Source organism: Eptatretus burgeri, chromosome 10 (assembly GCF_056783735.1).
Source record: "Eptatretus burgeri isolate ZD-2024b chromosome 10, Ebu_testis_v1, whole genome shotgun sequence".
Taxonomy (NCBI): Eukaryota; Metazoa; Chordata; class Myxini; order Myxiniformes; family Myxinidae; genus Eptatretus; species Eptatretus burgeri.
The window spans coordinates 96,985,935-97,012,832 of NC_140970.1; the positions used below are offsets into that span (position 1 = coordinate 96,985,935).

The following is a 26,898-nucleotide window of genomic DNA, read 5'->3' on the forward strand; positions in this document are numbered from 1 at the left end:
AGGCGGTCACGTGGTCAATGGTTTTTCCCGAATTAGTTTTCAAGATAAATTAAATTACTATTTTTTGTAAATAAACAACATAAATAAATGCTTTAAGGGGGGGTAATCTGAAATCGTAGGGGGTAGGATTAAATCGATTTCAAGCTACCCCAGGGGGTAACTTGAAATCTTTACATGGCACTCTCGGCTAAACGTAGTTCGGATCCATCCAAGATGAGGCATTTGTTGACACTTTCTCTCCATTCATCCCATCTTACAGACGTAAAACGTTTGGCTTTTTTGTTCGCTACATTGTCCTGGTGAATAATACACGGGGGAGTGTCCTCACTGGCCATATTCATCAAAAATCGCCGATCAGCTGCCGGTGATTTCCTCCCTGCAGGAAGCTTCCATCTTGGACAACTTAGCTGGTCATGTGACAGTCTGACGTAATTTGCATACGATGTCAGCCGATCTATTGGCTGTCGAGGCGTCACGTGGCCCACACGTGATCCGAGTGGAGAAAATTCAAATGAGAGAACGCGGGGAATGCATCGATTTTCAAGATGAAAATACACAATAACTGCAGCTATTTGAGTGGAGAACTTTTGCATACGTATGTATTTGGATATATACTGTCATATTATCAAGGTTTTGTCTACCCCCCCCCCCATGGGTGGAACGAAACTTGATTTTCAAGCACTTTCTGAGCCATGGCTGATGGCCTAATAGGGTGCTTGGATGACACAGTTATATGGGCCACAATAGCAGTGGGCCATAATACTTGCGTGTCCAGTTAACGATTGTATTTTTCTTGAGAATGAGCGTGCGAGGCGAGATTGTGCACTCTACGAGTGCCATTCCAGTTAACCCATTGTATCCCTCATCAACACTTTTTTTCATCTCTGAAGCATTTCTCATCCTTTTCTCAAATCTATTTCAACACATACCCTTTTCAATCAGTAACCACCACTATGGTGATTTTTTTTCGTCGTTGTTCAGCCTCAGTTTTAATTCCACCTTTCTTCCCCATTTCTTACTCTTTTGCAATGAGCGCACATCATACAAGGTGGTAGTTGCTTCACACCTAGGTACGACCTGTTGAGCATGTTCAGGATAACATGTTTGGTTGTTGCAAATATATGCAAAACTGTCTGACTTGTCTTGAAACAATGGCAATATTTTCGATGTAGGCCACACAGACTGTGCGTTAGCTCTGAAGTAGTTGTTCACGAGTAACCTTTGAAGCACGAGTTACCTTTGAAGCACGTTGCTTGATCTCATGTATGTGCAGGTTGCTGGAATACACTCAATGATTTGTAATAACCTACTGCCAGGCATGCCAGTTCCATTGAGTGCAATCGATTTCACTTGATAAACAGTGTCATTTGAAATCACTCAAAGCATCATCAGAGACATGATCAATTACAGATTAGATTCAACAATCAATGGACGAGAAATTCAGAAAAGCGATTCATGATTTACAGCACAATTATACATCCTTCACTCGGGTTATAGGTGGCAAAATTGTCCATAGTGAGCTTCAAAACAACCTTCATACTCACCAAACTCGGTGCAAGAGCAAGATGCAAGCTGATGGTTCACTGGATTATATGCCACACACTGGATGGAATCTTTGTGTCTGACAAGATGAGATACAGGTGCATAAACTTAAAAAATAAAAAAAAATAATAAAAAACATTCAACCAGCTGAATGTCGCTCTCCATTATTGATTCATATTTTTGTTCTGCTTATTCATTTATTTACTTATTTTTACTCAAAGTTTTCCCGTTGAAACCAAAAACATTGCTTAACAACATTACTCACGGTGTAGTTTCTGTTCAAATCAGATCTGACTAACTGGTACAGGGCGAGCAGAAGGAGCATCATGCACAGAGCTCATCACTTTTCAGGGATGAGATTATACCAAGTGATGAGATTAGTATAAATGTGGTTGCCTCCAAGTTATTTGAAGCATCCACACAGTAGCTTTGATGAGTTTGTGGAAACCTTATACTAATTTGGTTAGTCAAGGGGTAGGATGTTGAACCAGACTCAAACTCTGCACTTTAATCGTTCATTTAGCAGCAGTAGGGAAGTTCATAACCCATACCAATAAACTGTGTGATAAAAAGGGTGCATGGATGATCCGGGTATATGGGCCAAAATCGTCCATATATAGAGGGGCTCAGGTGATGGGATAATAGCCCATATATTGATGGGGTCAGATGATGGGAAGTATTTTGATAAGTAAACTGTTGTTACAGTGGACCGGGGATGGACAAATGGTGAAATCTTCCACCTGGACGTTCACTAATTTCGCGACGGCTGGTCCTCGGAGACCATATGTCGGGAAAGCCGAACAGATCTTTTCTTCGGTTTCCAAAGTACAGAAAATTCAATGAAATCTGTCACCCAGAGTAGTTCCCCGTATGAAAAGGTTTGGGACCGAATGTGAACCCTGGAGGAACACAACGTGAATTTAACCCCCTAGTGAGGTTTTGGGTCCAATTCCCAATGGCCAACGGCCACGTAATTTCCCAAATCCCAAACCGTGCCCCAGGCCAACACGCCAGCGATGAGAAAACAGAGTTTATTATTAAGAAAAGAGATGGGGAGAACAATGGGGCAACATCCTGATGGTTCTTTGAACAATCTAGAGTTCCCATGCACTGACAAAACTACGACAGGTGAAAGTGGAACCTTAGCTACTCACACCATAAAGAGTAAAGCCTGTATCTCACTGGGCTGCGACAGCTCGCGACGAGTTGGAGACACAAAATTGCGATAAAATAGCGATAATTTTCACTTGGCATCACACTGAATTTATTTTTGCGTATGTCTCACGAATATCTCACATTTGCGTATGTCTCACATCATTGAGAACAAATTGCGATATAATGATGAAACTCTCAGGGGTCCCAGGACAGATTATCATTTTTTTATCCAATCAGTCACAATTTAGTTTCATAGGTCGCCAATCCCTCACAAAGTTGTCTCACATTTGTCGCACCTTCTGACTCACGGAAACTAAATTGAGAAGGGTTCGAGACCGGCTCAAGACAACCGCGATGACTCTGCGACTATTTTGAGAGAAAATTTGGCACACAAATTTTTTGAACATGTTCAAAATTCAAGCGACACCAGAGTCCTGCGACTCACGCGAGGAAATTGAGAACCACCGCGAACGTTTCGAGACATTTTGGAGAATCCCATTCGCATTTTGTCGCAAGCTGTCGCAGCCCAATGAGATACAGGCTTAAGACAGGGAGACGCCACAAGATAGAAAAACCTTTTCCCCAAACAATGATTGCGTGGGGTGGCGAAATGGTCCCACGAAAGAGAAAGATGACGACTTAGGCATGTCCGAGCTTGGGCGACCGGTCAACGCAACGCGTGCTTCTGCTTACCCAGCGCTGCAAGAGTAGTTCTCAACGTCGGTTTCATTCGGCTGATGATATTGGAGCCCTTAGTTTGACCAAACTCTTGACTCGCGCACCCCCATACTGTTGGTTCCGAACTCTCCCGCACTCTGAACCACCAATCCACTGTTCCCAAACTGCTCTGTTCCCCCCATCCCCTCAGCCTTTTATAACCTCACAACCGTGCACCACTGTGTGTCCATTGGCTCACTGCTCAGCTTCTTGTCACTTCTAACAGTTTCTTGCAGCTTACAGTGATTGGGACTGCAACGTCAGTATGGCTTATACCTTCCATGTGGTAGAGTATTGCCTTGTGCCTTCCTGGAGAGTGGCTTGTGGAACTGGTAAAACGATTTGTAAAGCACACATAGACAGATTACGAAGTGAATAATTTAGAGGATTATGAAAGTGTGGGGGGGGGGGGTACGGTGTGAGGCTTTTTAGACACATTCCAGAGGGGAGCCGGGGAAGGTTCATATTTATCAGCTCCTGAAGAAACCTCAACATATGCCCGATAATTTTACACAGAGACCACACACTGATGCTAAATGTATATTAACTAGTACGTGCCCGTACGTGCAAAAAAAAAACATTTCAAACCGCTTGCCAGAAACAACCACACAGGCCGTTCCTTCGCTCTCGCGTGCCCGTACGTGCGTGCCCGTACGTGCAAACCAAAAAAAATAAAATAAAAAAACTCAAATAACCACACAGGCCGTTCCTTCGCTCTTGTAAACGACGACTGGATTGGGGCATTGTGTTTATCTAGAAATGCGCATAAGAAATTGAGAAATTATTCGAATACAGTAAGTCATCACTATCCGGAAGTCCGTACGTTGTAACCCGTAATAGGGAACGTGGCTAAGAATCTCTTCCCCATCAGCCACGCCTACGCAGCAACGTGTCTTGTCATTGGTTGGTAAATAAATGTCCATAACTTGGGAAGCACTTGTCCGATTAATATAAAACCTTGAAAAGGCACATACTAAGGTCCCCAGCAATATAGCTGGCAAGTTTCAATTAGATCAGACCAGTGGTTGTCGAGAAACAGCTGTCACAGACGCACGCACACACACACACACACACACACACACACACACACACACACACACACACACACACACACACACACACACACACACACACACACACACACACACACACACACACACACACACACACACAGAGCTGGAATTATAGATAGATGATATAACCTGTTTATCTTCCCCAGTTACCTTCTATCACCGTTCCCACAACAGTATTATCGAAAAGGAAGCATATTATTATTATCCCACCTTTAACTCTCCTTGGTAAACAAGATAATATATGTAAAAAGGCATACATCAAAGACTGATGATGATGATAACTGTGAGGATTATTGTTGTCATTATTAAACAGACAATGACACAAAAGGTAATACAGTAACAATCTCTCAACGGAGATATAGCAGCTTTGGAATGCACTTTCTCAGTTCATCTCAAGCAACATACGTGTATTTCAAGAGTCCTTCAAGCTTGGATGTCCAGATGATGACATAGTGGTCTGCAGAGCCAGAAGCGAATCTTTTACCTACAGATCCACGCAAGCATGGCAGAAGCACTTGTAACTGCAGTGAAAATTACAATTTTAAAATACGTTGCACAGAATCATAGTTAAACCTTCACACATTGTGTGATGTATGCAAGGAAACATCAGCATATCAGCAGCACATTTAGCCCATCATGCACGTGTCACATCCACACCACAACACTCCCTGTCAGAAGTACCATATCCATAACAAAGCAGGGCTCAAAACAAAATAAAAAAACTGCCTCGCTTAATATTTTTGAGAACTCATTTTTTATTTTCGGGGGTTTTTTTTTTTGGGGGGGGGGGGGTCTGTGCTCCTTTTTCATATACGCTAACTCTTTGTTAGGTGATGCAGTCACAGAGCAAATAACATTACCTTCAGTATTTGTGCGAATTATTTTTCAGGGTTTTCTTCTTTTTATTGACGTTTTTTGTAGATTTACAAATGTATAGCAATGACATTTTAAACTTTGAATGGCTTTTCTGACTCGATTTACCATGATTTACACATTTACCATGATTTAATTGGAAAAAGGCTACTTCTTCTTCTTTTTCTTCTTCTCTATCGAGACGGAATATGTACCTGTCTTTGTTTCAGAGGATGAGCTCAAAGCACTTTTGAAGTTTCTTTCGTGCCGGTGGGTTGCACAGGTTTCGGTTGAATCCGAAAGCATTCCATCCTGATACCGATTCCAGCATGTGCTATGTTGCAATGGAATATTGGAGATACAGTATCGTAATCCACAACCAGCCTGCTGCACTCCAGGACTGTGCCGTGAGAGACTGTTTTAGCTGGTGAAGCAACAAAGCACACGTGCGCTTGCGCGACTATTTATTGTTTATGCCTAGTATGGTAAATAAACAACATGGCCGTGTCCACAATCAGATGTCTAATGATCATTTGTTGAATAGGGAACGAAAAATACAGGGTGTTTTGCAGGTTTTGGTGGTGGTGGTATGCCATTTCTAACAAGTAGTCAGTGAGACCCTACATCAACTTTGGTGTTCACAGTGGAACAAAAAGTGAAAATCGTGACTTTGTGGGGCGAGACAAAATCCTACGTGCAGGTACGCCGACGATACTGTCAGTATGACAATTTTCACACCCGTAATGGACCTTCGAATGGGAGCCTTCAGTGGTTTGTGGAACACTTCCAAGCACATGGAAGCGTGAAAAATCAAAATAAAGGCAACAGTGACCAGGTGTTACCAAGGACCAAGGGAACATCCATCTTGTGAGAGATTCTGCTCTCCAAAGTCCGAAGAAATCCCACCGTCGACATTCCCGAGAATTGGCGATCTCAGCCTCATCTGTGTGGCACATTCTCACTTCTGAACTCAATCTCTACTCCGACATCATATCTGTAAGGCATAAGCTAACTTTGAATGACATGGCAAGTCGAATAACAATGTGCGATCGGTATAGTGACCGAATAGAAAAGTACCCAAATTGGATCAACTCCTTGTGATTCAGTGATGAAGCACACTTCCATTTGAATGAGGCTATCAACAATCACAACAACATCTTCTGGGGTGCTGAGCCTCATGAGAAGGTGTCTGAGATGTCTCTTAAAGGCCCCAAGTCCATTTGCTTCTGTGCATTGAATGCCAGATGGAGTATGCTGGGCCCGTATTGGCTTGAGGACACCAATGAGAAGAATGGTGACAGTCAACGGCGAGCGGTACCGCAAAGTCTTATGCTGATTCCATGCTGATCTCACTCAACTACTGTCTCCAAACCAACAACTCAGACTTGCACGGTTCATGCAGGACGGTGCCTTACCGCACACTGCAGGTGAAACCATCGACTTTCTCTACCAGCTGTCTGAAAATCGTGTGATCAACCCGGGTACAGCGCAAGATTGGGTGCCCTAAAGGCTGGATTTGAGTCCATTGGATTTTTTTTTCTTTTGGGGTGCTGCCAAAGGTCAAGTTTACTCCAACAAACTTCAAACCCTGGCTGTCCTGAAGCTGGAGATGGAGGACTTTCATCAGGCTACCATTCCAGTCACTTGCAGATGAGAAGTGGAGAATTTCAGTCAGGATAAAAGTCTGCTTGAACAGAGGTGGAGCACACATTGAAAATGTCAATTACAAGCAGTATAATGAGTGATTTGAAAATGGCTTGATGTATATTTTCCATTAATGTATCACTGAACTTGCTACCTACCTTTTGTAATTTTTCTGCAATAAAAAGTTCAAATCATCCACTTTTTTGAAACACCCTGTAAATGGTAACCATAGTAAAATTGTTTGGATGCTCTTCAACTTGCTATAATGCATGATGATATTTACTGGGGTGACCTTTCTCTCAATATTTTTTGACCTCCCATCTTTAATTTTTGAGGACTATTTTGAAGCTTTCAAGGATGAATTCGCTCGCAGCGCCTGTGTATTTTGAGCCCTGACATAAAGAGAATGACAAGTGAGGAATTTAGATAGGGTAGGTATCATGTGATCTTAAAGTCCAAAATCTTATCAAGTGCCTCAACCTCAGTTTAATAGATGTTCAATGTTTGAGAAAATATTGATGAAGCAAGAGCGAGAATTGCTTTGCGATACATGTCCTCGACCAATGTGATATTTTCTAAGTCCAAAAAGGGTACAACTGTGAAAAACTGACGAAATGCCCTGAAACTCAAACTTGTTCTGTAACTTATCAGAATAAAGCCATGTAGCAAGTTTCAGTTGTTTCAGTTGAATATGTTAAAGCGTATGGGAAAAAGTCTGAAAAACCACAGTTGGGAGGGACGGACAGACAGACAGAGAGTAAACCTATAGCCCCCTCCGGTAAAACTAGTAGGGGACTAATAGAAGAAAACCTTGAAGGGCAGTTCATTCCTCACCATCACTGGCATATGAAACAGTGTGAACTGTATTCTTGTGTCCTTTAAGTGCCCGAATCAGCACTCCGTCAGAGGCATTGTACACCTAAAAAATACCAGTCCATTAAAACTTCAATATACTTTACATCTGACAAATAAATTAACAGTCAACAACAAACCTCAAGAGAAATCCTCTTTTTGGCTCAACTATTGAACTGCATGTTTGGCATTCCTATCATGGATGTTGTGATCCCATGTTCAATATCCATATTGAAGCACATTTTTTTTTGTTTTGATAGAAGATTGAGCTCAAGGAAGAGCAAAGTGACAGAGGGTAAAAAAAAGGCAATGTATTGACAATGGGGCCATAGTGAGACAAAACAAGCAAGGGAATGAACAAACATGAAAAGAGGAGGAAACGGAGGGAGGCACAGTAACTTGCAAGTAAGAGGGTTGAGTTAGGGAGGGTTAGTTGGGGTATATATATATATATATATATATATATATATATATATATATATATATATATATATATATATATATATATATAATATATAAATATATAATACATCGTCAGTATGGGGAGGGGCGAGGGTGGGGGAGGAGTGAGGGTGACACAAGGTGGCTGTGCATCGCTTGATTGGAGCTGTAAAGGGATGAGTGCGATTGAACCGTCTCCTGAAGGCAGTTGCACAAACGGGAGAAAAAAAAAGAATAAAAAGAGTGCGGATATACAGATTTAAAAATAAATCATCTAAAGTTTTTTGTTGTTTTAAGGTTATGTGGCATTCAAGGCTCATGGAGAAATGACATGAGAATAGGTGACAGTTAATTGCACTAATGATGCAGAAGAAGGAAACAGTAAGAAAGGGGTGGATAAGCAGGAAAGGAAATAACAGACTCACTGAATCAGTGAGAACGAAGACATAATGGAACACAGGAAGTAAGTAGGCAAAGGCCATGTAAGCAGTGAGGAAATGGTTCCAATAAGGATAAACGTGGACAGCCAAAGCTGCAGGATGACTAGAGAAAGAAGCCAGTTAAGAGGAGAAAAGATCATGGGTTGGAATGGCGGACAGCATGAGATGGTGGTGACTCACTATCGTAAAGGAGCAAACGGTAAAACATGACTGAACAGACTTCGGGAAACAATCCTCTTAAGAATAGAGTGAAGTTGAGTTGGTTGCTGAAATTATTGGAAGGGAATAATGTATGTGTTGCTTGATGAGAAGTACAACCTGTGGGGCTTATGAGGAACAAGGCTATAAGGGCATGGGGACAAGACCAGAATGAGGTGGAAGATTGCTTTGCCACCAATTTGCCCACCATAGGTGAGAAGCAGGTAAGTAATGTTACTCAGCCTCCTGCTAAGTAATGCTAATAATGCATTACCATCAGGGCCTTGGGTTACAATCCCTCCTCCAGATGACATTAATATTTGAAATTGTCCATCATTTGATAGAACATACAGTATCTTAACATCAGTAAGTTAATGGCCAAAAGTATACATGTAAGTAAATTAAAGATAATGTCAATCACTACTATGATAGTGAAGCAGATGCAGATATAATTATTTATATATACAACAAGACCCAATCACATCTCCCACCCGTAATTGGAGGGAATAACCAATCAGCTCTCACCTAATCAATTACCCCAGGTGGATAGGATTATATAATTTAACTCCTCCCATGCTCTTCTAGCCAAAGAAAGCTGAATAAAAGCAACTAGGAAAAGTTTCAAAAGTTAGGACTTTTGCTGTTTCAAACTGCACCAGAGTTCCGCTACAGCTGAAGACATTCAAGTAGTACAGACATGAGAATCCCAATGCTCCACACTCACACAGCCGGCAGACCAGTTTCATCACTTATTGGCGAATCATGAACGACAGCGTAGTTCATCATCTGAATTCGTCCATAACTGTTCGAGAGATCGTTACATTATAGGCCTGTATCGTTTTCGGCTTTGTCTCACAATGGTGAAGAATCACTGTTTTAAAAAAAATATATATATAAAAAAAAACGGTCCAATAACATGTCATTATAATCGACGTAGTCACGGTTCAAGTCACATTCAACCAGTGCTCGGTCTAAAGGGTCTGAAAACGTTCCAAGAGGTGTAAAGGTCACAGAGGTCTAAAGGGTCTCAAGGAATGCAAGGCATCTAAAAGGTCTATCTGGTCTGAAAAGGGTCTAAAGGTCTAAAAATGCGTTCCTGTAGACTAGTATGCAATCAGTGGATGGAATTGATAGACGTACTCATGGACCAATTCAAGTTAAAACATGGACATACTCACATGGGTTGGCAAGAGCTTCAACTCAAGTGAGGCTTCACCCCTTCCATCCCCCACCCCCCATCACAATTAATGTTTATTTATTTGTTTATTTATTTATTATTATTTCTTTTGCACGATTGAAACTTGCCAGGAATATTGCTGGGGACCCGCGGATGTGCTTTTTCGAGGTGAGAGAGAGAGAGAGAGAGAGAGAGAGAGAGAGAGAGAGAGAGAGAGAGAGAGAGAGAGAGAGAGAGAGAGAGAGAGAGAGAGAGAGAGAGAGAGAGAGAGAGAGAGAGAGAGAGAGTCAGAGAGAGAGAGAGAGTCAGACAGAGAGACAGAGAGACAGAGAGAGAGAGAGAGAGAGAGAGAGAGAGAGAGAGACAGAGAGACAGAGAGAGAGAGAGACAGAGAGACAGAGAGAGAGAGAGAGAGAGAGACAGAGACACAGAGACACAGAGAGAGAGAGAGAGAGAGAGAGAGAGAGAGAGAGAGAGAGAGAGAGAGAGAGAGAGAGAGAGAGAGAGAGAGAGAGAGAGGCTGCACATACTGGCACTCACCTACGGGCACCCACCTACGGGCCCGCCCCTACAGGCCCGTACTAGTCTATCTATAATTCCAGCAATCTCTATGTGTCTGTCTGTCTGTCTATCTGTATGTCTGCGACCGCCGTTTCTCGATGACCGCCGGTCCGATCTCATTGAAACTTGCCAGGAATATTGCCGGGGATCCGCGGATGTGCCTTTTCGAGGTTTGATATCGATCGGCCGAGCGGTTCCCAAGTTACGGCCATTTATCTGTCGACCAATGACAAGACACGGTGCTATGACATCACGAATGATGTCACAATTAATGTTTATTTATTTATTCTTTTTTTTTTGTTGCACGACCGCCAGTCCGATCACATTGAAACTTGCCAGGAATATTGCCGGGGCCCCGCGGATGTGCTTTTCAAGGTTTGATATTAATCGGACGAGCGGTTCCCAAGTTACGGCCATTTATCTGTCGACCAATGACAGGACACAGTGCTATGTCATCACGAATGACATCACAATTAATGTTTGTTTATTTATTTATTTATTTATTTATTATTTCTTTTGCACGATTGAAACTTGCCAGGAATATTGCTGGGGACCCGCGGATGTGCCTTTTCGAGGTTTGAGAGAGAGAGAGAGGCTGCACATACTGGCACTCACCTACGGGCACGCACCGACGGGCCCATTACAAGTGTAATTAATGGACCGTTTCAAATCCTCATTGCAATTTGTGATGTGATGTGAATGATGCATGAAAAAGTTCATCAAAACGATTTCCACAAAGGTTTTTCTTCATCCAAGTGGTTAAAAACATGGACCGAACTATGAACTATGCCGTCTCGGCAAGGATCACTCCCTACTCATGGCGATAGTTGAGATTACTCGTCTCAAATGTAGACCCCCCTGTGTATGTATGTATGTATGTATGTATGTATGTATGTGTGTATGTATGTATGTATGTATGTATGTATGTATGTATATATATATATATATATATATATATATATATATATATATATAATAATAACACACACACACACACACACACACACACACGAATTATCATCATTGCATGCTTCCTTGCAAACTATAACGGCACTCACTAAAATGCAAACCACCAGGCTGAACAGTTTTTGTGTTGTATCGCACTGATAGGCCGAATCGGGATCGGACATGAACAAAAATCGAATCAGCTTGTTCTTGTCAACTAACCAACTCATCCACCAAGTTTTGTTATAACCCATTGATAACTTTTTGAGATTATCATGCCACATTCCGTTTTTGGCCTCATCTCTCAATGGTAAAGAATTACTCAAAACATGATAGTATCCGAATCTGGATTGGATCTTTACCGAAATCGAATCAATTCGTCCTTCTTACCAACCCAGAATGCCCAGCAAATTTTGTATGAATCTATCCACAACTTTTTGAGATATCCAGCTCACACACAGACAGACAGACAGACAGAGACAGTGGTGAAAAACATAACGTCCGCCCACCTTCCATGACAGAGGTAATAATGAATGTATTACTTACCAACACTCGGTCTCCAGATGCAACAATAAGCTGAGTTCCATCTGGTTTGAAAGCAATATCATAGACACTGCCCAAGAATGGAAGAAAGTAAAAAGTAAGTTACTTTTACATACATTGTCATTGAAATTCATCAGCAAAGAAAAATTGAGGAAAACTGCAGGACATTACTACGAGCACTACTAACGTGAGATTCATTTAAAAATAATAATAATTGAGGATTTCAGTTGCTGCATTTGCTGTGAGTATGTAAGTAGTGGGATACCTCAGGGATTAGGACGAGGAGCATTATTATCCATAACTTATGTATATTGTTACGGCTGTGGAAATTCGCAATACACCATAAAGGATCCTCAGGTGAGATATATCGGTAAGTTCATGTGTAGTTAGCCAAAAAAAAAAAAAAAAACGGGTTTTGGCTAACTACACATGAACTTATAGAGGGAATATATGTGATCTATTCGGGCTGTGATTCTTCAGTTATCCGTTTTTCTTTTGCTGTCGTTATTTTGGGGCAAGAACAACAACGAACATCGCCACAACCAACATCTCAACGATCACGCCATTCACGACACGACGCCAACAATCACGCCATTCACACCACGACGCCACCTTCCACAACTACGCTACCACCATCTTCGCCACTCTCCATTCAACGAGCACCGTGCGGTCGCGATCTCCGCGGGACGGATGAAAGGAGCGGAGTGGCAGCAGCAACAAGGGTGCGAAGGGGCATCTCCCGCCCAAAACTCTCGCTAAAATATCTCCCGCCCAAAACGCTCGCGCAAATATCAGGTCAGGTCAGGTATGGGAGCATGTGCCAGAACAGCGCGTCGCTGCGTCCACTTTCCGCCGGTACTCCAGGGGCCTCCGTCTGGCCATCCCCCAGGCAGATGCCAGGCCCATCCCCATCTCCTTGAGATGATGGTCAACCTGCTGCAACCATGAGGCACGTGGTCGGCCCACTGGCCTCCTCCACTCATGAGACTCCCTCGCTGAGAGAATCTGGTGAGCAGGATCAGCGTCAGGAAAACGAGCCACATGTCCATACAGCCGCAGCTGACGCTCACGGACTATGCAGGTAACAAATCTCATCCGAGTCTCTCTCAGCAACCGCTCGTTGGACACAAAATCCGACCAGCGATAGCCAAGGATTCTCCGAAGAGACCTGGTACCAAAGGAATTAAGTCTCCGTCTCAGATCCTTGGTCAAAGTCCAAGTCTCGCACCCATAGAGCAAGACTGGAAGTACCAAGGACCTGAAGACTCGGACTTTCGTCCTCCCGCACAGGTACCGGCAGCGCCACACCCCATGATCCAGTGAATCCATGACTCCCCAGGCCCGACCCAGACGTCTATTGACCTCCAGCTCACAACCTGCGGAGACATGAATATCACTGCCAAGGTAAGTGAATCTATCCACGACCTCAACATCCTCACCACAAACAGACACAGACAGGACAGCAGCATCCAAGATGTCACCGAAAGCCTGGATCTTTGTTTTGACCCAAGAAATCCGTAATCCCAACGGCTCCGACTCCTCATTCAGCACCTCGAGGGCCCCCAAGAGGATGTCTAAAGTCTCCGCAAAGGTGACTGCATCGTCTGCAAAATCAAGGTCCGAGATCTTGACATTGCCAAACGATGCACCGCAACTTGATCTCTCCGACATCCTCCCAAAAATCCAGTCCATACAAGTGCTGAAAAGTGTGGGGGCAAGTACACATCCCTGACGAACTCCAGTAACAACTGGAAATAAGTCAGAGGCGGTACCACCACACTTCACAGCACTCTCAGTACCAGAGTAGAGTTCAGACATCAGATCGATCAGTTTCGGTGGCACCCCACGAAGACCAAGAATCCTCCAGAGGACATCCCGATTCACTGAATCGAACGCTTTACAGAGATCAACATAGGCTGCAAGCAGCCCCTGCCGAAACTCTCGTCTGCATTCGGTGAGGACACGAAGTGCAAGGATACGGTCAATCGTTGACCTCTTTGGTGTAAAGCCTGACTGCTCTGGACGCTGGTGCTCAAGCAGATGGTGGCGAACCCTATCAAGAATTATCCGAGCAAAGACCTTGCCCGGCACTGAGAGCAGCGTCACCCCTCGGTAGTTGTTGCAGTCTTGGCGATCACCCTTCCCTTTCCAGAGAGGGACAACAAGGCCCCTCTTCCAGTCAGTTGGGATGATGCCTGTGTTCCAGGCAGAGCACAAAACTGCATGCAACGACGCGAGTGCAGCATTTCCACCAGCCTTGAGAAGTTCGGCATGGATGCCACAGATCCCTGGAGCTTTGCCCCGTTTCAACTGGTTCACCGCAGCCCGTGTTTCCACAAGCGATGGTGGACCACAGTTGATTCGAGGGTCAGCAACAGGGATTGTAACACCCTTGACGTCCAACTCGACAGCTGGGGGATCAGCCTGGTACAACCGCTCAAAGTAACCGGCCCAGCGGGCCTTCACTTCAGACTCCTCTGTCAAGAGCCTACCACTCTCTGCTCGAACTGCAGTGCTCCGAGGGATGGGCTTGGATGAACGTAATGCGCGAATTCCCCTGTAAGCGGGACGAGAATCACCTGTCCATAGGTGATGCTCTACCCCCTCACAGATTCCTCGCACATAGGCCTCCTTGTCCACCCTCAGTGCACGTACAGTTTTACGCCTCAGCTCCCTGAACAGCTCAGCTCTGCCATTCAGCCTGGCCCTGCGACTCTGGTCAATGGTATCCAGTGTCCCTTGAGAGACAAAATTCTTCTTTGCCCTGCGGTGAACTCCAAGGCATCCACCGGCAACATCAAGGACGGTGGTCTTGAAGGTGCTCCACAACTCTTCAGGACCCCCAAAGCACCCAGACCCCCAAGTGTCCACTCAGCCTGTTCGCAAACTCCTCAGCTACTCTCTCATCCCTGAGCTTGGCAACATCCAGCCTAGGCTGGGATGGTACCATTCTCCAGGATTTAAGGTGCAGCTTTAGAGTTGCTACAACAAGCCTGTGGTCAGTATTGAGGAACTGAGCACTCCGGTAGACCCTGCAGTTCTGGATCATCCTCCAACGACCGTCAATGAGGACATGGTCAATCTCCTTTGCCACACCGCCAGCGTTGGAATACCAAGTCCAGCGATGAGCTTGCGGGCGCTGAAACCATGAACCAGCCACCCTAAGTCCATGACTTCTTGCAAAGTCAAGGAACTTAGTGCTATTCTGGTTCATAGTTCCTGACCCATGGGGACCAACACACACCTCATAACCATCCCTATCAGTTCCAGTCGATGCATTGAAATCCCCCAAGACTAGAAGTGTATCTCGTCTGGGGCACTGATCAACCACAGACTCGAGTGTGGCGTAGAATGTGTCCTTCACGGTAAGATCACTCGCCTCAGTCGGAGCATAAATAGAGACCAGGGAAATGACACCTAAGGAGTGATGAATCCTTAATCTCATAATACGCTCGTTGACCGGTGTTACCTCAATTATCATTGGGGTCAGCTTATTGGACACAGCTACAGCAACTCCTTGGGTATGGTAACCATCAGAGCGACCAGACCAATAGTAGGTGTAACCACCCACCATTATCTCGCCGCAATCCGGTCTCCGAACCTCAGAGAGAGCTGCAATCCCGATGTCCAAACGCTTGAGCTCAGATGATAACAGAGACAGGTGATCATCCTCTCTTAGGGATAGGACATTTCAGGCACCCACCCGAAGGGACCGCCTCAGGTTAACCCAAGGAGACCGCCGTCTGGTGGACGACACCTCAGCACCACTCCGACACACTCTCCCGCAATCTGACCCAGGGATGTTACCCCGTGGTTTCCCTCCTATCATCAAAGATTGGGGGTCCCGAAGGCTTTGCCCCAATCCCATCATCCGGTGAGCTGCCCTGCGAAGGGAAGCTGCACAGGACGTACTCCCACGGAGTGGGTTTTCAGATTTTTTTGCGTTTTTGCGTTTTGCGGAATGAAGCGTTTTACGGTGGCTGGAGTGCAAATCCTGCCACCAACCTCCTAATAAGAAGTAACCCAACTGCAGGAGGACGTCCGCAGACACAGTTGGGCACTAGATATGGATGGCCGTTGGCTCACAAGGAGCTCCTCCGCCCTTTGATCTCCGCGCAAATATCTCCCGCCCGGATCTTCCTTCCCTCGTCGTACGGCGCGTGGAGAAGAAAACCAATAACGCCTGTGGGGTTTTCCCGCCATTTTACCCGCGCTTGGTGAGAAAGGGGGAGGGGGTAGCGCGTCCTCTCCCAATTGGCGGATGCGTGGTGTGACGTGGCCGGGGGAGAGGAACGCCCCCCTTCGAGACATTTTCTGGAAGCGTCTCGAAGGAAGGAGGAGCCAAGAATGGGGCGGAGCGAAGGGCAGAGCCCGACCCTACAAAAGGCGTGGGCGTGGAGAGTCCCTGTTCGGTTGTCCCTGTTCCCTTGTCCCTGAAGGAGAATTGTCGAGAGTTGTTGAAGAGTCCCTGCTTCTGTTCGTTCGTTCGGGTCTGGTCGTGGTCGGGTGAAGGTCGTCGAATTGCCACGGGTCGTCAAACCTGGTCCCTGGTGATTGTTCCTGGTCGGAGGGTCGTTCGGAGTCGTTGCAGGCCGAGACCCCGCAAGTGGGACGGAGCGCCTGCCATTCCCCCCCCCCCCCGTCCGCACCGAGATAGCGGCGAAAACCCGGCCCATTCCCCCAAAACCCCGTCCGAGCTGTCGGGCGGACGACACGTGCAGGCGCAAGGCACGAGCCCAGTGGACCACGCCGGAGGGACTCGGAGTTGCGGTCGCCAAGGGCTGGACGACGCGCTCAGGGAAGTCGCGACTTCCATTTCTTTTGGGTTCTGTGTAAACGTGTGTGTGTGGCGCCAGTCTGGTGAAGTAAATTGTATAAGTGTTCTGTATAGTAAATCATATGCGGTTGTAGCTCTGCATCGTTCCTTGCTTGTGTTTCTTTACGATGATTGTAAATACGTGTATTGCTTTTATTGTATCCCTGTGACTGTAATATACGTGCCTTCCGTGCTTCCGTATTAAATGTGCTTGTCCGATTTTTCCCCGTTTCGCTGCGTCCTTTCCTTTTATTGAATCTCCATCTTGAATCACGTAAGGGATTGGTAATGGGTTTAAAACGCCCGGTAAATAATCTGAACCGTCAAGATTGACGATAACTCCGCTCGGTTATCCCTGTAGCAGAAACGAGCCGCTTAAGCGGTTCGTGTCCGGAGTCGACCTGTGGCGTGGTACAACTCCTCGGTACGCTACCCGCGCGGGTACTTCGGTAAATCGACCATTTGGCAATCAGACCCTATTTCGCGCGGGTAGAATGCGGACTGAGTTGTGGTGAGGTTAAACCCCCACCCGTGACTAGCTCCCAGCGTTGTTCCGAGAGGGTCACGACTGAATTGTACGTTCGGTGGGCGAAGCGGTCGCTATTGGTTACACACGGTCGTTCGCATGCCGGCGGGGCGCAAATTCACAACAATATCAATGATTTGGAGAGTGGAATTAAGAGTTGGCTCTCCAAATGTGACATGAAGTTTGGAGTCATGTGGATAGCAGAGAAGGTGGTGATCAGATTCAGGAAAATGAAGATACTTTCAAAAATTGGGCAAAAGATTGTCAGATGCAGTTTGTTTAACAGAAAGAACTACAACATGCTGGGGTCGGGGATTGGTAAGAGTCATGAAATGAGAGATTGCGTGATGCAAGGGGAAATTATGGAGCATGGATATGAGGGGGGGGGTAATGGATACAGAGGGGAGGAAGGGGAGCAAGGAAAGCAGACAATTCCAGTAAGCTATAGGTAAAGCAAATAGGGTTTTAGGCTGTATTCAGAGGGGGTTCATTATACATCAAAAGAGGTGGTGTTAACATTGTATAGGAATTTAGTGAGGGCCACATCAAGAACATCGTGTGCAGTTTTGGTCACCACAACTTAGGAAGATCTGCCATAGAGAGGGTTCAGCGCAGGGCTGCTAGATTGATTCTGCGCTGAGCTAGACTCAGCTCTGAGGAGTGACTGAAGGAGATGAGGCTTAAAACATTAGAAAGGAGGCGGTTATGAAGGGATGTGATCGACATGTTCAAGATAATGAAGGGTATAAAAGAAATAAGTGTGGAATAATTATTCAGTATAGTAGATGGTGATAGGACCAGGGGCCATAACCTGAGAGTAAAGAATAGGAGAATTAAAACGGTCGTAAGGCAGGGTTTGAGTAGTTAAGGTGTGGAATGGTCTCCCTGGAAAGTTAGTGGCAGTAGAAACAATAGATAAGTTTATATTGGAACAAGTTGGGTCACCAGATCAAAATCTGGTTGCATAGACATTAGTAATCCAACAAGAAGCTTGGTGTTTAAAGCTGCAGTAAAAAAATTAACCTGAGAGTGCACCATGGTAAAGATGGGCCAAATGGCCGTATTCCTTGTTTCAGGTTTGTTTCGTGATTTTCAGATGTACAAACATACATTCAGAATATGGAGAATTTCCGTGGGATGGTGGGAGGGTTATGGCCTTAACCTGACCCTGGGGTACACCCAGTACATATGCAACATTTGTTGGGGTTTGGTCAAGGGGTGTGGAATTACATAGAAATCAAAGAAAAGTCGACACTCTCACACACACAAAAACACAAATATATATATATATATATATATATATATATATATATATATATATATATATATATATATATATATATATATATATATATATATATATATATATATATATATATATTGTTGTGGTTGACGAAATTCGCAAACCACCATTCAGGTCCCTTAGGTGAGATATCTCTGTAAGTATATGTGTAGTTAGGCCCAAACCAGTTGTTTAGAGGGAATAAATGTCATTCATTCGGGCTGCGACCCCTCGAGATAGCCGTTTTTCTTTTACTATCTTTATTTTGGACCAGCCGCCATTACTACCATTACTACCACCACCAACCACGTCTCAACAGCCATCACACAACAACCACCAACCGCAACGCCGCTTCACAACCACAGCCACGACCCTTGCCGTCACATCTCGCTCTCGCAACCATCGCATCACCGCCATTCCCGCGCCGCTTGTGGGCGCCGATCCTGGACTCGTGCAGGGCGCGCACCGAGCAGCGGGTGCAAAAACACCAGCCTTTCCGAAGCAATCGGATCAAAAACGACTCACGCCCACTTCTGTTCCGTCCTATCGGCGAGCGTGGGGCGATTTGGCCCCGCCTCCAGGTGCGTCGGAGTATAATCGCTATATGCAGATTCATGGATCAAAAAGCATTCACGCCCACTTTCCTCTGTCCAATGGGGAGCCAGCCAGAGGTAAAGGGTCGAAGGTGAAGGAGCGAGGCCCCGGGGGCTATAAAGGGCTACGTTCGCTCGCCGGGAGTGGAGTTGGAAAGAGTCAGTCAAGGAGAGTGGAAAGAGAAGAGTCGGAGAAAGCAGTTGGACGGAGCTGTGGAGAGTGGGAGAGTTGGAGAGGTGGCGGCGGCGAAGGCAGTCGAGAGGGCGCTCATGTCAGAGTCGGGGAGCTGTGGAGAGGGGAGGCCGATAACGCGACCGAGGTCGCGGTGGAGACGCTCGTCGCGGGACCCGAGCCAGCGAGATATCCTCATCCCCCCCGAGCATCAACAACCCCCTCCTGTTTCCCCCCGCGCTGAGATAGTGCGAGAAGGGGGCCCCGTTCCCACCCCATTCCAGACACTGTCCGTGAGGCCCGCGGAGTCGGGGCACCACCGCCATTTTGCGGCTCATCACCAGACGGGTCGGCTCGACGCGGTCTCGGCCCCAGGCCCGTCTGCCCCCTCATAGTGGAGGGTGGTCCCTTTTTCTTTTGCTTTGAGTATATGTGTTGTCGGCGCCGTCTGTGAAGTAAAACTGTATAAGTGTTGCCGTGTGCTCGGTAGTCGGTGGTAGATCTGCATTGTGTTTCACTTTTACATTTGCTTTTTGTGCATTATTGCGGTGTTTCTTCTTTTGTTACATTTGCTTTTGGTGTATAATTGTATATGTGTGCTATCCGTGTGCCACCGCGAAATAAATGTGCTTTATGTTGAACTGTTTTTTCCCGTTTCGCTTCGTCTTTTCTTTAATTGAATCTCCATCTTACTTCACGTAAAGGGTTGGTCGTGGGCTAAATACGCCCAATAATTAATCGAACCGTCGAGGCCGACGATAACACCGCTCGGTTATCCCGATAGTACGGAACGGGTCGCTTAAAGTGGCCCGTGTCCGAAGTCGACCTGCGGCGAGGTGCGATCGCCCGGTCTACCCTCCGTGTGGGTACTTAGGTAGGTCGAATTTGGCGAGCAACCCTATCCCACGCGGGGGGCCGATTGGCACGATCGTGGTGAGGCCGAAAGGCCCACCCGTGACTAGTTCCCGGCGTTAGTCCGAGAGGGTCACGACGGGATTGTCCGTCCGGTGGGCGACGTGCCGCGATTCGAGTTACGTGGCCGTCCGCACGCCGGCGGGCGCGAATCCGCAACAATATATATATATATATATATATATATATATATATATATATATATATATATATATATATATATATATATATATATATATATATATATATATATATATATATATACATATACACACACATACATATACGAGGTGTGTTCAAAAAGTATCCAACCTTAATCTTTCGTGCGTAAACAAATGAAGCTAGGGAGGCGTGGATTGGTGCACGTGTGTAGGTGATCCTAATCCGTATGCGTGAATATTTTCCCACCTGCAGAAGCTGTCAGTCGCCGACAGACCTCCGATGAGTGAGGAAGTGTAAGTGATCGCCGTTGGATTTTCGTTTTTGACAAAATGATAGAAAAACTTGAACAACACGACTGCATCAAATTTTGTGTAAAGCTTGGCGATTCCCAAGTGGAAACGATCCGCAAGATTCAACAGGCCTTCGGGAACGAAGCAATGGGCACCACACAGATAAAGGAGTGGTACAACCGCTTCAAAGATGGTCGCACATCAGTGGAAAGTGAAGCACGTTCTGGTTGGCCCTCAACATCCCGAAATGAGATCGTCATTGACCAAGTGAGGACCCTGCTGATGCAGGATCGTCGAATCACGATCAGAGAACTTGCAGACGAGGCGGGCGTCAGCATTGGATCCGTTCATTCCATTGTGACTGAGGATTTGGGCTTAAGTAGAATCTCAGCGAAGTTCGTGCCAAAGCTGCTTATGATCGAGCAGAAGCAACTCCATTTGGAGATCACACAGGACATGCTGGAGACTGTGAACAGCGATCCCAACTTCTTCAACACAGTGACCACTGGCGATGAGACCACAGTGATCCGTCATTTTGTCAAAAACAAAAATCCGACGGCGCTCACTTACACTTCCTCAGTCATCGGCGGTCTGTCGGCGATTGAAAGCTTCTGCAGGCGGGAAAATATTCACGCATACGGATTAGGATCGCCTACATACGTGCACCAAACCACGCCTCCCTAGCTTCATTTGTTTACGCACAAAAAATTAAGGTTGGATACTTTTTGAACACACCTCGTATATTGTTACGGTTGTGGAAATTCACAGAACACCATTCAGGTTCCCCGAAGATCAGTTATGTCAATAAGTGTGTGTCCAGGTTAGATTTCCCCAACGATGTATAACGGGATTTATTCGTGTGTCTGGCTGTGAATCTTGAGGTAGTGTTATTCTTTTCTATCTTTATTTTAAACAATCATCTCCTCACCACCTTCTCCACAAAAAACATCATCACAAGTAACATCTCAACAAACGGACATCTCACCAGCATCTCCACGGCGCCGCCATCTTTTCACCAACAACAACATCCCCAACAAACGACATCTCCACAAACGAACACGATGGCATCCTCGACAGCGGCAGAGTGATTTCAAACACGGCCGCGCATGACTTGCAAAACGGATCAAAATGACGAAAGGGGCGGAGCCAGCTGGGGGTGAAGGTTCAAAGGTGAAAGAAGGGAGGGCGCTGATTTTGGGCGATGAAGCCCAGTGCGACCCTCCCCTCGGGGCTATAAAAAGGCGCGTTTCAACGCCGAGAGCATTGTTGAGGCATTGTTAGAGGCGTTGTTGGTCGTGGTTGGTCGTGGTTGGTCAGAGTTGGTCGGGAGTTGGTCGGGAGTTGGTCGGGAGTTGGTCGGTGGAGTCAGCAGCGAAGTCACCAGCTGGAGTTCGGTTGTCGTCGGAGCCAGCCAAGTCACCAAGTTGTTGGTCGTGGTTGGAGGCGTTGTTGGTCGTGGTTGGAGGCGTTGTTGGTTGTGAGTCGGTTGGTGGAGGCATTCAAGTTGGTGAGTCCAAACGGTGGTTGTTGGTCGGGGGAGTGGAATTCGGCCATCATTGAAGCGAGCCAAGTCACCAAGTTGTTGGTCATTGTTGGCCGTTGGAGTCAGCAGCGAAGTCGCCAGCCGGAGAGAGGTCGCAAGCCGGAGAGAAGTCGCCAGCCAGCTACATAACGGTCCGGGCGATCGAGCCCCGAGTCGGTCGAGCGACGCTGAGGAGTGAGCGGGCTCTTAAAGAGCATCAACTCTAAAAGAGCAAGGCCCGTTCGCTCCTCTGAAGCGTCGTCGGCCAGGCCCAATCGACCAGGCCGCGCTGCTAGGCCTTGGACCAACCAAGCCGCGGTTACAACAGCTGCCGCTTTGACAACAGAGACATACGGAGGGTCGCCGACAAAAAGATCATCGAATCGCCTCAAATCATTGTCGCCGATCATCGAGTCGCCGACAAAGGTAACCTGCACGGCCTCGCGGAGCTCCTTCGGTCATCCCAGCTCCGAGGAACATTAAAGGCTTACGGGCCCAGTTCTATCTTTCTTTTCTGGGGTTTTTGCATGAAAGTCTGTGGCGCCTTGTCCATAAGTAGAATTGTTGTAAGTGCATGTACGTAATACATAGATATCGGCTGTAGGTTTTTACTCGTGTCTTGTCCCCGACCCCGTTCATTCATTGCATACGTGTGAAAATAAATGTCCCCATTGTTGAAATGTCACCTGCTCGTTGCGTCCTTTCCAACCATTGACTGCCAGAATTGCATTCGGAATAAATAGCTGGCTGATTAATAGCCGATAAAACATACATCTGGTCCGACGGGGCTTAGCGATATAAAACCGCTCGGCAATCGCAAACGGAACGAGCTGCTTAAAGCGGCTCGTTTTCGTGCAAGCTCCGTTGAGGTGTAAATCCCCGGCATTTCTGTTTGCGCGAATAATTAGGTACATCGACAATTCGGCGATCGACCCTGTAGCGCACGGACAGAAGAGTTGGCTGGTTTATGGTGTGGTTAACAACACCCGTAGCTGGGTTTCGGCGTTGATCCGAAAAGCTGCGACTAGATTGCTCGTTCAGTGGGCGCGTGCACCGCAATTTAGCTAAAAAGGCGGTTGCCCGCACGCCGAACGGGTGAAAATCCACAACAATATATATATATATATATATATATATATATATATATATATATATATATATATATATATATATATATATATATATATTGTTACGAATTCGCGCCCGCCGGCGTGCGATCGGCCGCTTTCCACAAATAGCAACCGCGTCGCCCACCAGACGGACAATTCAGTCGTGACTTTCCAGAGCTAACGCCGGAACCCTGTCATGGGTGGGTCTTCAACCCCACCACGGCCATGCCAATTGTCTACCCGCACAAGATAGGGTCACTCGCCGAACTCGATATACCTAAGTACCTGCGCGGGGAGTCGACCGGGCGACCATCCCTCGACACAGGTGAGCTTGGGACATGAACCGATTAAGTGGTCCGTTCCGTTCTACAGCGATAACTGAGCGGGCATTATCGCTGACCTCGCCGGATCCGATTCTCCTTACCGGGTGTTTAAAACCCAACTACTTATTCCGCAATGCAAGATGGCATTTTCAATGGGGAATAAAGGACGCAACGAATGGGATACATTTCACAAGCAAGTACATTTATTATTTACACACAACACAAGCAAGGAATCATGCACGTATGTATAAGCAAGGCAAATAGAAAGCAATACAACCGAATATGTGCAAGGATCATGTACAGTTACTTATACAGTCGTTACTTAACAGGACACGGCGCCACATCATGCATACAAAAACAAAAGGAAAGACCTCCCCATAGACAGGGAGGTAGACGGGGTCCGTGGACCTTTATGTCTGTGAGCCTTGGCTGACCGAATAGGCCCACGAGACCGATGCAGGTTACCTGCCCCCCCTCGGTGGTCGGCGAGTCGCGTCGCCCCGTCCCCACGGCAGCTAGCGTGGCCGTGCCTGATCCCGGGCCTCTCGCGTGGCCGGCGAGCTCCCTCCGGCGCTCCTCACACGGACGCGCAGGTTCGCGCCACCCAGCCGGCAGAACTGCGCCTCCAGTCCACGTCTCCGGTGCGTCGCCCGAACATTCTATCGTCCCACGCCTCCAACGAACAGGTCGCTCCACAGGACCAAGAGCGCATGAACCACAGGACCAAGAGGCAGGAGAGCGATGAACCACCCGACGGCGAAACCACCAAAGACCACCAAAGACTTGACGACCATCACACGAAAGACCAGACCTCGCGTCTCGTGTGGCCTTATATAACTCGGGGCTCCGCCCTTCGCCCCTACCCGTTTTTGGCTCCACCCTCCTCCGAGCCTTTTCAGGAAGTTTCTCAAAAAGGGGCGTTTCTCAACTCCGACCACCTCACTCCTCGTATCCACCAATCGCGTGCGAGCCGCCTCGCCATTCTCGTCACACCAGCCTCTGAGAAAAAAGGCGGTAAAAACTCACACGCACCATTGGAGGTTTCTTTTTCTCCTTCTTTTACGCCCGCGTTCTCGGACCCCTTTTGAACGCGGAAAGGGTCGTAGCGTGGTCTGTGGAGGATGGCGTTTGCAAGCTGGCGTAGTGGCGAAGATGGTTAAATGGTGGTGGTGTTGTTGTGGTGATTGCAGCGTGGTTGGCGTTGTGGCGTAGTTGGTGGTGGTTGTGTTGTTGGCGTTGTAATGGTGGGTGAGATATGTCGGTTAATAATAACGATAGAGAAAGAAAAACACTATCTCAAATGGTCACAGCCCGATGAAAACAAAGAAATCCCTCTAAACAACGGTGGGGAAACCTATCTGAACACTCACTTACCGGGATAACGGATCCAAGGAACCTTTATGGTGTTCTGCGAATTTCCACAGCCGTAAATATATATATATATATATATATATATATATATATATATATATATATATATATATATATATATATATATATATATATATATATATATATATATATATATATATATATATATATATATATATATATATATATATTGTTACGAATTTAGAATTCGATCGCACTCAACATCCAGGTTCCTTTATCTCAGATACGTCGATAACTGCATGTTCTGTAGATAGGTCACCTTCCATTGTTTAATGGGTAGAAATCGATTAAGTGGGCTGTGTTTTAATGAAATAGTTAGGGAGCGATCACAACACAAAGGAAGACGCCCCTCCCCCTCTTCTGTGAAGAGGAAGAGCCCTCCCGTCCCATGATTCCGTAAACAACTCCCTCACACCCGTGGTTGTGCGGGCACAGGGGATGAGTCACGCTGGGAGCGGGGGGGGGGGGCGGAGGAGGATAAGGAAGAGATCCTCTAGTTAGTTCGTGTGTTTGGGCTGGTTCAGTAAGCTTCGGCTTCTGCTTGGCTCGCGGTCGGTTCTGGGGTCTTGTTCGGGGGGTTCTTGGTTCTTGTTGGAGAGTTGTTCATCGGAGGAGTTGGTTTGGGTTGTCGTGGTTCTTCTTCGGCCTGGTGGTCGAGGAGTGTCGGCCTGGTTCAAGGGTGCTCGAGCTGGTTTGAGTCTGTTGCTCTGCTTTGTGGCTGGTTCAGCTGGCTCTTCTTGGCTTGTGGAGCTCTTTGTTCTCCGGCTTGGTTCGACTCCTTAGCCTCATCTTGGAGGTGGTTCTTCGAGATAGCGACGCATCGACGGGAAGGATCGGCGCCTCGTCTCACCAGCACGTGTTCAGAAGCGCAAGAGGATTCGCTGGAGCTAAGGAAGGATCACAGCTCACGGCGACTTGATCCAGCTCGCTCTCGCTGGAGGCCGGGTCTGAGCAGCTTGAAGACCACACAAGGTGGAGAGGTTCGAGATAGGTTCGGGTTTCAACTCATCTGTCCTATGAGTTGAAGTCCTTAATAAAGGCATCAGCCACCATTTCTTGGGTGTGTGTGTGTGTGCGTACGTGTGTCCGTGGGCCCGTCTAACAAGTAGGAAACTGTTAAGGGCTTTGTGTGCTGTAAATGATTGCATTGCATTTCGTATAGTCGGTATAGTTCTGTTCTTACGTGCTTCCCTTGTTCCGCATTATTATGAATAAATACCCCAATTGTTAAATGTTTTCAGCTCGTCACGTCGATTCTTTCGTTGACTGAGCATTTTGTTTGTTGGTAGTTAGAAAGCCGTTGGTTTGCCGTAAAAGGGGGACATTCGGACCGACGGTTCTCGGCGATTAAGCCGCTCGGAATCGCGCACGGGACAGGCTCGCTTAAGCGGCTTGTTTCGTACGAGTTCCGTCGAGGGTGTGGAGGCTCGGTGGATCGCCACGTGGTCTCTAGGTATTTTGAAGAATTGGCAAATAACCCTGCACCACGTGGTGGAAAAGTTGACCCTTCACGGTTCTTGCACAAGGACCCGTCGGCTTCGGAGTTATCCGGGTGGTGATCTATATTCCGGGCGATCGGTCGGGCCGACTCGACTTGCGGCTCCGTCAGAGCGGTTGGCTCGCGCCCCCCCTCCCCCCGGCCCTGTAACAATATATACA

At 46.7% G+C, this 26,898-nt stretch overlaps 1 protein-coding gene across 1 annotated transcript in view; it reads right to left on the reverse strand.

Annotated features, from left to right (window-relative positions):
- Positions 1–26,898, reverse strand: part of IFT122 (intraflagellar transport 122) — a 252,835-nt gene that overhangs the window by 203,057 nt on the left and 22,880 nt on the right. The window contains exons 3-6 of the mRNA XM_085899537.1: positions 12,144–12,210; positions 7,818–7,902; positions 4,893–4,971; positions 1,545–1,621 (exon numbers count right to left, since the gene is read on the reverse strand). Coding sequence (XP_085755663.1) covers positions 1,545–1,621; positions 4,893–4,971; positions 7,818–7,902; positions 12,144–12,210 — 308 coding nt within the window. The remainder of the gene's footprint in view (positions 1–1,544; positions 1,622–4,892; positions 4,972–7,817; positions 7,903–12,143; positions 12,211–26,898) is intronic.